General features: G+C 24.7%; 1 protein-coding gene and 1 long non-coding RNA gene across 2 annotated transcripts in view; both read left to right on the top strand.

The window, feature by feature from the left end:
* LOC129612250 (uncharacterized) overlaps nucleotides 1–14,490 on the top strand; it is a 182,710-nt gene extending 168,220 nt beyond the window's left edge. Inside the window, exons 4-5 of the long non-coding RNA XR_008697216.1 lie at nucleotides 4,099–4,176; nucleotides 14,203–14,490. This is a non-coding gene — a long non-coding RNA (uncharacterized LOC129612250). The remainder of the gene's footprint in view (nucleotides 1–4,098; nucleotides 4,177–14,202) is intronic.
* On the top strand, nucleotides 9,773–12,838 carry LOC129612247 (zinc finger protein weckle). Its single transcript, XM_055525788.1, has 2 exons — nucleotides 9,773–10,642; nucleotides 10,898–12,838. Exons 1-2 carry the CDS (start codon nucleotides 10,262–10,264, stop codon nucleotides 12,368–12,370), a joined length of 1,854 nt encoding a protein of 617 aa, XP_055381763.1. The 5' UTR covers nucleotides 9,773–10,261; the 3' UTR covers nucleotides 12,371–12,838.
* Nucleotides 14,491–14,615: the final 125 nt, after the last annotated feature.

Consider the following 14,615-nt stretch of genomic DNA (forward strand, 5'->3'; position numbering starts at 1 on the left):
TCAATTACAGAAGGAATTAAAAAAAAAACATCCTTTTTGGGTTTGAAACCAAAAAAATTAAATTGAATTTTGGGATATAAAATGCCTCAAAGCTATTCTCTAATATTTGATTACATAAAATTTATGCTGTTTACAACAAATAATATTATGATTTGCTCATTTTCTGAAATGCGTACACAAACATATATGCATACCACATAATAATATTTTTATGTGGCGCTGTTTTGAGAATTTTTTAAAAATTTATTTTTAAAATTTTACATGATATCGGATCAATTATTTTTCTATATGTTTTTATTTTATTTTGGCGTACCTAAAGCGACACTTGAAATAAACTGGTATTTTCAACACAGTTTGTTTTCCGATATATCATACCATTGGGAGAATGACACCATTATTACTAACTAATATTTAATCAAAAACAAAAAATTAATTAGAAATTAGTGTTCGGATTTCGAAATAGTTAATTTCAAGGTTTGGACTTTCCAGGTTTGGACTTGAGTCAGCCTTAACAAATTATACCATTTGGTGTGACTAGCTTATTTTCTTTGGAAGCAGGTGAAATCTCTATTTTTTATTCAACCATGTTACATCTACCGCAGCAACTGCGAAAATAATACTGAACGTGTCCAAAAATTGGATCCTTCGAATGAGCTACCGATTTTATGTAGTCTTGACTAACATTCAAATATGAAATTTTTATTTAACAATTAAACCGGAATTTATAGGTTCAATTTAAAATTTATTACAAATTTTAAATTGAACCTATAAACTTCAAAAATAATCGGTTAAAAAGATCGAGCTATATACATATGAAGATAACAAAAGGCATAATATTAACCGTAAACGGAAAAATTATTGTGAACTAATCAAATGCTTATTTTTAAAAATTATTTTGTGGATCAGCGATTAATAATGTATGAATGAGCCAGTCAAAAAAAATCTAAAGTATTACCAGTGGTATTGATATTTGAATAAATCTAACAAAAGGAAATACTATATAGAAATTGAAAATTAAATCGAAAATAATGAATAATTAGAAAATAATAATTTTGAATGAAATTTCTAAACCGCTTATGGTTCTAGTTATAGCATCTCTTTATGTAGAACTAATCAAATTCTCCCTCAAGCTCTAGTCTCACAGCTCTAGTTTAACAGAACTCATGTTAAATCCTTGAATAAATTTAAATTCTTGAAACAATTAAATTTTCAACAATATTATTCAGTTTATATAAACATTAAGTGATTGATGATATGAAATGATTATTGCCTTAGATTGAACTAAATAACAAGCAAAATAATCAATTTTTATTACATATACATACAAATTTAAATTATACAAATGCAATTGAACTATTTATAATCATCAGCATATCAATTTTAGATTTATCATAGGATACAGGATATTATACTGTACTATCATTGAATTTGATATTATTGAACGCAGTAGATAGATGAAAAAATTAAAATTCATTCAAATGCAAAAGGAAATAATAAAAATTACTTATTTTTGAAATGTATTTGTAATTAAACTATTTTTAAACTCATGAACTCATTGCTAAACAATTGTAGATTTTCCATTATATGATTTAACGACAACTACAAGGAATCTGTTCTGGTATATTCAACCAGATGCACTAAATAGGTTTCCTATGATATTTTTAATTTCATGTTTTAAAATGTTATTTCAAATATTAAATTGAGTACGTATCACACACGACTTTACTATTTTAACAAAAATATCCTTAAAATACGCTAGATAATCCAAAAGAGCCCATTCTTGCAGCTACAAATGTAAACTACGGCATTCTAATCACTAATGAATAAAACTAAACACATACGTAAACGTACCTACAAATAAAAATAATTTTTTATTAAATAATTTAAAAAAAAAAAACATTAAAAGAAATATTTAAGTTCTTGAACTTAAAAAATTAAAATAAAGAGAAAAACCAAAATTGTGTAAAAATACAACAAAGAGTTTTAACGCACTTGAACATCACAATCAATGTAAAGAAAATAATGCTATTGTTAAGAGAAACGTGAACAATAACATTAACGTCTATATAGTCGAATATAATATTTAATTCTAATGCCCCCAAAATGAGGTAATAAAAGATAAACTATTTTAGATTTCATACAACTATTTTTATTGTAATTTTATGCTCAATTTGAATTATAAACATAAAAATGAATAGACTTAAAGCAATATAGTACAGAACCTATATGGTCAGCACAAAATCAGGTCGATTACGTTATTCTCTACTTTCCGAATAATATTTTAAAAAAATACAATAAACCTGTTCACTGATATTTCTGATTTTGAGAAAATTATTAAACTTCTATTAATAAACTCCAAAAAGAGCAATTTTTGTTTTGAGTATGAGTTCAGGTTCTGTAGTTTTATTTTCTTGTTTGTAATTAGTGTCATTGCCAAACAGAACTCAGATATTAAATTACACAGAGAAAATTACGCATACAGGTTATTTACATTTCTTTATTAACAAGAAAAGCTTTTATGTTAAAAATTCGACATGTAAAATTGGATGCAATCACAATACTTCCCCTATTTTTTCAATCTGGTCGATAAAAAGAAATAAAGAGAGACTTAAAAAACATTTGAAGTAGTATACACGTTTTATGAAAACTTTCATATGAACAATTAAATTTAATAGACATTTTACTCACGTACATATGTGTTTATTTGTTTGTAAATGTACTAAGTACACAAATGCATAAATTTAATATATAATATAGTTAAGGTGAAAGTACAATAATGTGGAAAAATCCAATAAAATTTTAAATAAAAATTCAGATTTTAATAGTTTCTTAAAAAAGAAAAAAGGAACACAAAATAAGTTTTTTTCAAAAATTTTTTGAAATAGCTCCTTCTCAAATCACGTCGCAACTATTTTTCATAATATCGAATTTTTTGCACTTTTTATGATACTTTTATAGGTATAAATAAGTGTTGGACTGTATTAAATCTATTGAATTAAAAAAAAACCTTATCAGATTTTTAAAATGGGAACATTATTCGGCGCCTACTTAATCAATGCTCAGCCTAATTAAAGCTAAAGTAATATTATGTATAGTAACATAGGACTTAGTACCTTTAAGTATAGAGAATTAAGCTTAATACTATCCTTCAATAATAAGCTGAACGGAGTTAAGCTTCATCGACAACATTCGATCCGAAACAAACTGGATTCCCCTGTCTTATGTAACTTAAAGTTTATGTTACATAACCACATTCATTAATATCTTTATGAAATCCAATTTAATTTTATCAAAATTATTTAATTTAATTAAGCTACAATTTGGCATTTAACAAAAAAAAATATTCTTATGATTTATACATACGGCATTATCCCACGTCTCATACACAAATTCAAATATAATTCATATTTTTTATAAAAATTTTAATAATTTTATGAATAAATTTGAAGTTCATAGTAAAAATTATAAGATTCAATCATCATAGAAATCACACCAATTAGCTTACCAAAATTTAATTCAATTTATGAATTTATATAACAATGTGTCTAGTCTACAACATAACAACAAAAATGAATATTACACTCTTGAAAAGATGAAAAAAAAATTTGCACAAAGCATAAGATTTTTAATTCATAACAATTGCGACTACAATACAATGTTCTCAATCATATTTAATATTTATTATTATAAAAAATCTTTAACAAAGATATTTTAATTTTGAAAAACTTTTTTCTACGAGAAAAAAATTATTTTTTTTTAGTACGGGTATTTGCAAATTACGAGAAAATTATTTTCAGTTCCAAGTATAGTGCTTACTCGAATTGATTTAATTGATTCGCTTGACATATACATCAACAAAAAAGAAAACATGTGCTATTCATAAATTATACAGTTATACAGTGCATTCCTATTACAAAAATAAATAAATTTAAAATTTTATTCAAAAGAAATGTAAGAGAAAATTTTAAAAATATTTTACAATTATATGCATATTTCTGTATAATTCAATTAAATTCTTACTTTATAAATTATAATGTTTATAGTATGAAAAATAATTAATTAATTAACATTATTAAACAATTTACTTTTTTTTTTCAGGTTAACTAGACAATTAAATGATTAAAATTGTTTTAATTCAGGATTTCTGTGAATTATCAATTAAAAAAATTAAATTTGGTATGTAAAAATTAATTGTTATATAATTCACCTTTTTTTATTTACTTATAATTATGAAATTAAAAAAATTTTAAATTAATTATCCTTATTATATTTAATGAATTATTAATAATTTTTATATTATTAAACTTCAATAAATAAGTTTTCAATGTGGCATGTTAATCGTAATATATAATGGAAGTGTTTTATGTCCGTGGATATTATTGGGATAATAATTTGAAAATGGGGCAATGCAGGAAAATACTGTAGTATAAAAAAAAATTAAAAGTAAGAACTTGCAAATAAATTTAAATATTGGAAATTTCATGCTTTGAAAGTAACAAGATAATATTTGAAGTACTTCAAATTAAAGATAAAATCAAAAAAAAATGTCAACATAAAATCTTGTTCATCATCTTCAATTGTTAATTCCTTTAAATCAGTTATATAGTGTCATATATAGACTTTAACTTCATCTATATACCTTTCTTCTACTCATCATTTAGCTATTATAGAAATGTCTTCCTACAAATATCTTCCCTGTAAATTATATAAAAATTTAATTTTAAAATTTCGCGAAAAAACGGCTAAAAATGGTAATGAAACTCTTGCATACATATAATATACCGACGCTTATTATACCTTTTGACAAAAACAAATTTAATTTAATTTTTCCCTTCATTTTATTACGTACAAATAATCCTACAACTTAATAAAAATATTTATAAATTTCAAAATAATCTCCCTTTCTAGAATTCCTTTTTTTTCGGACATCCTACTTTTGTTTTTTTAATATACAATATTTTACTGATTTAAAAATAAAATAAATATATTCAAAGGTTATGAATATTTTATACACATATTGTATGTGGCAAGAAAAATAAACATTATGCAGGATAATGAATGAATTTAATTAATTTATTCGAAATTTTATAATAAACAACATCATTTCTAAAGTTAAATTACTTATAGATTACCTAAAAAATTGTTATTATACTTGAAAAAAAAAAAAAAAATAAATACGAGTAAAATGAAGTGAAAGTCTAAAAAAATTATTTATGTTTTACCTAAATAACATTTTAATTTCTACGGAAAATATGGAATTTTCATTTCCAAAAATTAATATGCAAAATATTCGTAATTATACAAACAAAACATACTGCAATTCTAGAATGCAGAGCATTAAAATTCTGAATATGTTTTTGCTTGTACTTTGCACTTATAAGTATGAATAATATTGAATTTCTAATAACAAAATAATAATTAAATTCATATTTCACGAAAATGTTTTTATAAAAAATATTTTTTTTTCAAAAACAAATTATTGTGCACTATACAAAAAAAAACAGACATTTTTATATGTGTATAACGAATTCAAAAAAATTTTATCTAAAAAAATTTTCATTATTACAATTGTACTTGCAGAATACCTATGTAAAATAGAATAAATTTCAAATATAAATTTATTTTAATAAATGTACACTCAAACATTTTACAAAATGCTGTTACTTTTTGATAATACATGATGCTTTTCTAGGACACTAATTTTGAATAATAAAAAAAAAATTAGTAAAAACCAATTATTTTCCTAAAATCACATTAAAAAAAACCCAAATGGCAGTCTGTGCTTTTTCTAACTTAAAATTGATACATTCTGAAAAATAATATGCATAATCCCATTTTAGTATAAAAATTCAATTCAAAAATCTAATGATGCTACATCATTTAATGAATAGTTTAATTTCTTTCCCAGTATTAGTATAACTTAGTTATAATAAAAAAATATTGCATTGTACCTATATAAAAACAATGTAGTGGCTTCCTCGCCTAGAAAAACCAAAAAAAAAATAATAAGTTTTACTCATATTAGAAGTTTTTATGATAAAATATTAAAATATATTCTCAATCAAAAATATTTATGATACCCTTTAAATTTAAACTAAAAAATTTTATTTTTTATGAAACCCTTTTGTAATATGTATGTATGTACGTATTTATGAAATTTAACAAATTTGAAATTGTATGAACTTTAATATGGCAACAAAAGGCAACAAATCTCGAACTAAAATACTATTAAAAAACAAAATTAAAATGATCTTTGTGTTATTATAAAATTACATAGAACACTTAAGGATCACAAATTAGGTATATATTTAACAAAAACTTTATACGAATTCCTCAAATTAATCAATCTCTCAAATTTTTAATTTATCCTTAAATATCATGTTCAAGTACATACAATATTATAATATGCATGTACAAATGTGCATTTTAATCTGTCTACTTTGTTGATAATTTTGTTTAAAGACATAACAAAGCAAACAAAATCTGTATAACATAAAGGTCTCATATTTTCAGAGAAAAATTTGTTCGAAAATTCAAGGTCATTATTTCAATATTATTACTTTTGTAATATTTTCCTACTGTAACTTCCTTTCACACCCCATATATAACTATGGCATTTACAGTTACAGGTTATATAAAATAACATAATAGTAAATAATGTACTGTGTATTCTAGCATGTCGCAAATTAGTAACAATATTATAAGCATACTTACATAATATGTATGTTCGTACATAATTAAAATTTTCAACAATATTTCAAATATTTTACTCTTTTAAATGCAATTTCAATTTCTTAGTACCTCCTAAAATTAAAATGAAATGAAAATTTTAATGATACACTTTTTTTAAATTTAAGATACATAATATGCTATTTCCATACTACATACATACACATATGTATATGGAAGTGGGTGCATTTTTGTGATTTATTCAACCGAAGATTTATTATGTACATAATGTACATAAAAACCTAAATATTTCCATATCAATTTATGTAATGTATGTACTTACATAATAAGATGTGCGAGACTAATGTTTTCGCATTATTATTTAACAATGTAAAAGGTGAACAATAAAGTACTTTTTTTCAAAAGATTACAAAACAAGATAAAAACCAAATAAAAGTCAAGGGCTTTAATTGAAAATAATGCAAAAATCCTTTTTAAATCCAAAAGGTTTTCTTCAATACAAAAGAATAAAATTTTATAATAGTACGAATATTTATTATTTTTGAGACAAAAGAACGCTCTTTTTTAATTTTTATAAAAAAAAAGTAAAATGTATTTATCAATTTCACCTCGTTAATCTATGAAAAACGTTGAGGTAATGTGCACTTATTGTTCGACAAGCAATTAGTACAAATTCGAAGTAATTAGAACAAATTCGGTAGCTGAACCAATAATTTTATTTTGACTTATTTAATAATAACATTCAATGTCATATCTTTATAAATGAATATAGAACAAATTTTTAGCCTGTAAAGTAAAATTAGTGTTTAATTTGCAAACTGTATATTCTTTTTCGATTTTCAGTTGTAGGGCACACAAATTGTAAGAATTCTGACACGCAAGTTGATAGTCTACAGTAATTACAATTACGATCTTTTGGTAAAAATTTGTAAAGTTTGTTTTTATAATTAATCTTTTAAAGACCTAAATAAATTAAATTTTTCAAAACTTATAGCAAAGAAAATGGCGATAACATCAATCTTATAACAATATACATATACCGTTGGTTCAAGAATTCAAAATGGAAGAAAATTTTGTTTCGAAGCTGAGGTCAAATTTCAAGGTCTTACGAGATACAGGGACTTAAAAAAATTTCAGAAAACTTCTTCTTATTTCAGTTCGTAAAAAAAAAAAAAAAAAAATTCTAAAAGAAAACTTACCTTAAGTGCATACAGATGTATTGTTGCAGCTGAATCCACCTAGCTCGGACTCAGTAGTCGTAAATACTGGCTCGGATTCCGGTTCTTGAACATGTTGTAAGGATCCACCTAGCTCGGATCCAATCACTGCATTTATTGGAGGTCCACCTACCTCGAATCGCTTACGTTGAAACATTGAGCTACACATTTTTACGTATATGCGAGTTTTTTTTTTAAATTTTCAATATTCTTATTAATATTCGTAATATAATATTAAAATAGCCAATATATCTTTAAAAGAATTAACGAATTTAAATTAAAATCACAGCTTCCTGCTTTTTGATAAATCTTAATTATGTAATTTCTTTATAAAATAAAGCTGAACTTGCATCTGCAAAGCTTCTTTAAAAAATTTCAAATAGCAAACAGAAATACCGGAATCCGTTAAATAGTGTTGCCAGAAGATTTAGTAAAAATTTGAAATTAAAAACGTCAAAATCGTAAATTACGAAAAAAAAATAAAATAGCATTTAAAAAACGCATACACCAAAGTGCATGCAAGAAGGACCAATCTTCTGCCTCAAAATTTGCTTTGAGTTAATTGATAATCAAATATCGAAAACAATAAAATCAGATTTATATATCTTACATATCTGCTTTTTATTGTTAAAATAGATTTGTTTTTATTTATTTTAGATTTATTGCAGATAAATCGATATAACATTCCCGCTAACATATATTAAGCTGTGATAAAATACAAATATGATATTTATAATTCACAAAAAATTAACGTCAACAAAAATCGCAAAAAATTTCTCAGAGATTTTAAAAATGTGCGAATAAAGAAGCGTGCAAAAGACGATAAATCATCACACTTAACACACAAAACATAAACATAGTAAATATAAAAAAAAAACAATATTAATGCAAATGAATTCCATCTCTTTCAAAGTGAAAAGAATCCTATGTTTGTATGGATCGTTTATATAAAACGCATATTAACATGTAAATGAAAGGGCTATTTTAATGTTAGTTAATTTAACGTTTGTATCTAATAATTTTTAATATTATTGGTATATTTGATTTGTGACAAAATTAAAAGAGCTTCAAATTATATGAACCTACTATGAACCATCTTATATACACATATAAACAACTAAACATCTTTATTATAGCATATGTATTACATTAATACAAATCAAATATGTCAACTAAACATTGCAACCGGTTTGAAAGATTCGTTTCAAACAACTTATTGTACATATTTTGTTTTTCTACTCATTTTATATTATTTTCATTCGGATGATTGTCAAAATTTTAAAAACAAAATCACATACCTTTGTCCTCTTTTTTATCATTTGTCATTTGACGAAGAAAAGTAAGTCACATATAGCATCATATATTATAATTTAAATTTAGACTGCTTTACATCTTGTTACTTCTGTTAATTACAAATAATTCTTTGGTTACCCTATTGGACATTATAGATACAGATTTTAAATCATTTCTATTTACTACATACATAATAATATCAAAAAAAAAAAGTGCATATTGTCTAAGCTTCAGTATTTTGATTTTGTTATAAACTGAAAAAAAATTGACTATTCCCATCACTATGACGCTTTTCTACAATATTAAATGTGATGTAGTTCTTTACTCTTTTCACAATGTCTCAAATAATGTATTCTGGTAGCGTAAAAGGGAAAGTTATATTACATAAAAATACCTGTGCAATTTTGAAGAACCACTGTAAAGAAAAAATTTCAAATATACTTATCTCCTTTTAACACATGCGCATAAATAACTTGTATCAAAGAAAACAAATATTCCTTATTCTGTTTCGCATACAAAGCGTTGACGTCAATTCACAATAGAAAATCAATTATTTCAATTCAAGAGTTCAAAATGGCCGGGTGTGTGAACAAATGAAATTTGCAAAGAAAATATTTTAAAAATATTTAATAACTAAAATAATTGAAAAATTGTGCGAAAATAAAAATTAAGTTACATGCAAATTTTTTTTAAAATTTTTCAAAACTTATACCTAAAATATTGTCATTGTGAACATCAAAATAATTTTTTTTGTGTGTGAAAATTCACAATAATTGTTTTGCTTGGAAAAAAAGCATATTTAGAAGTGAGAATAAAAATAAGGAGTTTTACAAAATAAAGAGTGATAAACAATTCATAAATATAAATAGTATATAGATGAAAGTATTTCTAGAAGAATTCGAAAATTATAAACAAAAATAATCAACAGAAATCTCATAAATATTGCATACTGTATTTTTGTACAAAGATATTTAGTAAGTGGCGGCGGCGGTTTTTATTAAAAGATAGGTTGTACTCATACAACTTGCAATTCCTACAAAAAATATATTAATTAATGAAAAATGGATGCTTTTGACGAAGTAAGAAATATGGGTATACCCGAAATTGCGGATTCATGTAATACTACAGCTAATCCCAATAATGGTTATCACACAAATACTGACTTAAATGCTGATGAATATAACGCAGAGGATATAAATTACAAAAATGATAATTCAACGGCGGAAGAATATCAACCAATTGAACAAGAAAATCAAAACACTGATGTCGCTGACCTTGAAATAACTAAAGAAGAAGAAAAACTTAATAGCGAAGAACAACCTTTAATTGAAGAGCCAACAATTGAAAAAGATCCTGAGGAAAATGGTGATGAAGATGGGGAAGAAGAAGATAAAGATACAAACGAAAAAATATCAAATGGATTAGATACAGAGGAAAAAGATGTAAGTTATGAAAAACAAAATGTTTTTTTGCCTATTGCAAGGGAAATATGAATGTATAGGGAAAAAACCGGCTTAATTTTGCAAATACTCTTATGCGCCATAGATTTCATGTACTCATGTATTATGTTAATAACGATCGCTATATGCAATGTATAGAACATTTTTATGTTGAGGTTAACAAAGAGTCTTGCAATAGGCGCTAAAGTTTTAATCTTTAAATTACAGTCTCAATTTTATTATTTATTTTTATAATAGGAAACTGTTGATAAGGAAGAAGAGGAAACAACAGAGGTGGATACAATAAGTAGACGGGAAAAGGAATCAAAAAATTATAAAGAGGATGATGATGAAGATGATGATGATCAATTGCCATTGGCCAAACGAATGACTAATTCTAATAAAAAACAATCTGGTAATTCAAAACCATCGGTTGTAAAACGTGGGCCTCGGGGTCCTTACAACAAAAATAGAAGTAAACTTGAACCTATAGCTCCTACAGAAACCGAAAGCGGAGATGGACTCGATGAAAATCAATGCCGAGTTTGTTTAGTTAAAGAAGATTTAATAAGTATATTCAAAACAGATAATAAACTATCAATAGCTGATAAATTAATGAATGTATGCTCAGGAATTCGCATACAACGTAAAGACTTTTTGCCTCAATTTATATGTAATACATGTATGCAAAGTGTTCAAGTCGCTTATAATTTGAAGGTGCTATGTGAAACTACAGACAAAGATCTGCGCAGTAAATTATCGAGAAGTAAAAAGAAAATGCGTCGTCCAGCAACGGAGTATGTGTTATTAGACGCTACAAAATTTCCGAGTGATGAAAGCGACAACGATCTTGAAGATAACGATGATGAATTCAAACTGTCAAATGAAGAAGTTGTGAAATCTTCAGGCACTGATCCAACTGATTCGGGTTCTGACTATGGCAGTAGAAGGAGATCAAGGCGCGTTCGAACAAAAAAGCCCCAAAAGAAAAAACGTGAAATAATAAAACCAATAATTATTGCATCACCTCCTCCACCAGTGAAATCTGCAGCTAGGCCCACACCAGTAGCAAAAAAGCCGGGATCAACGAATTCTGCTGCAAAAAGAAATCGTAAAGAATCATCTTCGCCAGAGAAACGCCCTTCAGCCGATTTTAGCAGTGGCAGTGAAGACAATTATACTCCACCAGCTCGTAAGCGTAAGGAAGTTAAAAATAAAAGTGGATCTACTCCTATTAATGCACCAAAAGAAGCACAATGCCCTTATTGTAATGAAATCCTACCTTCGCAGAGTGCCCTAATAAAACATAAAAAAACGCATAGTAATCAACCATTAAATTGTGAAATGTGTGGCAAATCATTTAAACTATTAGCGGCGTACCAAGCTCACGTTGAAAAGCATAAAACTGATGGCGATTCATTGAAATGTGATAAATGTGAAAAAACCTTTACAAAATTAGTTGAAAGAAAACGCCATATGATTGAAGTTCATAATGAGAAACCTGAAACATTCCCCTGTGAAAAATGTAAACGCGTTTTTGCTTTAAAGAAAACTCTAGAACGACATCTTGAAGATGGTAAATGTCCCGGACCCAAACCACCACGACCGCCTGTACCGACACCAGTAAAAAAAGCAAAATCTGATGTTGAAAATTTAACATTGGGACGAGATTTATTTAAATGTGTCGCACCCCTAACAACAACATACTGGAGCGACAGTTTTTCGGAATAAAGTGGAAATATTTCTGATATTTTTATTTTCTAATTTTAATAACTTCTTTTTTCTTTCTTTCTGCATAAAAGAAACTTTTTTAAAATGTTGCATACTACGAAAAAAATTTTTTTTTAAAACATTTTGGTCGTATTGGTAGACGTAACTATATACGTGAAATTATAAGTATATTAATTTTTCATAATTTGAGAAAAAACAAATTTCGAATTTAATTTTTGTACATAGATTTGATAAAACACCAGAGATGTGAAGCTCATTTGCACATAGAAATTTTTAGCATTAAAATTTTATAAATTCATAAGAAAATGAAAATTTTAAATCATTAAGAAAATTACTACAATTTTGGTCATTTTGTTATGACTAAAATTCAATAATAAAAAAAAAATTTAATACTTTTTTTTTAATTAGTTTTAAAAATTGATTATTTTGCTTTTAGGCTTTAGTTTTTGTTATTAAATTAAGGATTTAAAACAAACTAAAAACAAGAAACTCTTATGACTATTATATAAACTTATATATGTATTGTAATACTGTGTAATAACTTTTTTTGTTTTATAAAACAAAAATACCACTTTACGTTTATTTCTTTTAAGAATTTAAACTTTAATTTTTTTCGCCAAATTTATATTTTTCTTTTTAAAAATAAAAAATAAAAATAAGTTTTTAATTGTAAATATTTGTGTTTAATTGTCTTTTATATTCATATTAATTATTTTTTTATAGAAAAATAATTCCAACACAAAGCTAGTTCGCCTATATTTTTATATATATTCCAAAATATTAAGATTGACTTAATCGATTATTCTTTATACTAGTGTTGCATATTTTATAAGTCGCATATTTAAAAAACTTTTAGTTAGTATAAAAGCCTATTTAATTTTTATGGTGATGCATTAATTGTTCAATTATAAATTGAATAAAGAAAGTCAGATATGCATAAACTAACTTGAAAGTAAAGGAGGAATTTTGGAACTTGAAAGCTAATTTTAATATGCATATATACATTTGTTACGTGTTGTTTTTAAAAAGTTTCCAAATTTTATAAATTATTTAAGAATAATTTTAAAGATTTTAACTTAGATTCTTAAAAAATTTTTAATAAAAAATTAAAATAGCTACTGGCATGTTATATAAAAGAGAGAGAGAACTAATACGTACATGTTATATAAAACATAATATATTTAAAAACTTATACAAGATCATTTCTAGCCATGCTCCTTTTGATTTTAATGAGTACTAAATATGTTTTAAATTTAGACTGTAAGTGTTTGCATATAATTATGTACCTGCCTTTGAAGGTAAGCATATAATTATTTTTATTTTAAAATTATAATTTAATTATGAAAATATTAACGATATAATATATATTTTTGATTACATTTTCTTTAAAATCATTCTCAATGTATGATTCGGAAATAAGTAAAGTAAAATTATATAATATCATTAATTTATTTTAATTTTTTTATAACTATAAGCTCCTTTCATATTTCTTTCATTTACATTTTAGAATGGTGACCTACCTATTATAGGATTTTCATAAGAATATACAAAATCCTATCTATAGGATTTTCATAAGAATATACAAAAATTATTGTTATTTTTTAAAATTACTAATGAATATTTTAAATTTGATTTTCAATGTTCTAATTGAATATTTTATATGATAAAGAAACTGTACGAAAATCAACTGTACAGAGTATCTATATGTTGTGATTGCATACATCCATAATTATGTAAAATATATTTTTGGAAAATAAATATTGCAAGTACATTTTATAAACTTTTTTTTTTTTACATATTTATTTTTTTCCTTCTTTTTTCTTTATTTCTAGAAAAAGTTACAACGTAGATAATGTATTTTGTGTCGATGTGGCTTTTAAAGGATATTTGAATATTAAATTATAATAAAGTAGAATATATATTATATATCGTATATTGTACATACTCGTACATGTACTTACATACGATTTCTTTTTAAGCAACAGCAAGAAGAAGGCAAAAAATAAAAACAGGATAATCTGATACTTTAACCAATTTAATAAAGAAATGAAATAGGAGAATTTATTACTATATATGTATGTATGTATGAATTTTTATTGAGATTCACATACCTTTAGATCTATTGCGTGTTTCTATAGATATCGCATTATATAAAAACATTTTTGATGAAAATAATTCAAATGAAAAGAAAAAAAAAATTATAATATCAAGAAGAATAATAATAAAAAAAATATAATATGCATGC

The sequence above is a fragment of the Condylostylus longicornis genome, unplaced genomic scaffold (genome assembly GCF_029603195.1).
Source record: "Condylostylus longicornis isolate FDR11 unplaced genomic scaffold, ASM2960319v2 ptg000064l, whole genome shotgun sequence".
NCBI classification, from domain to species: domain Eukaryota; kingdom Metazoa; phylum Arthropoda; class Insecta; order Diptera; family Dolichopodidae; genus Condylostylus; species Condylostylus longicornis.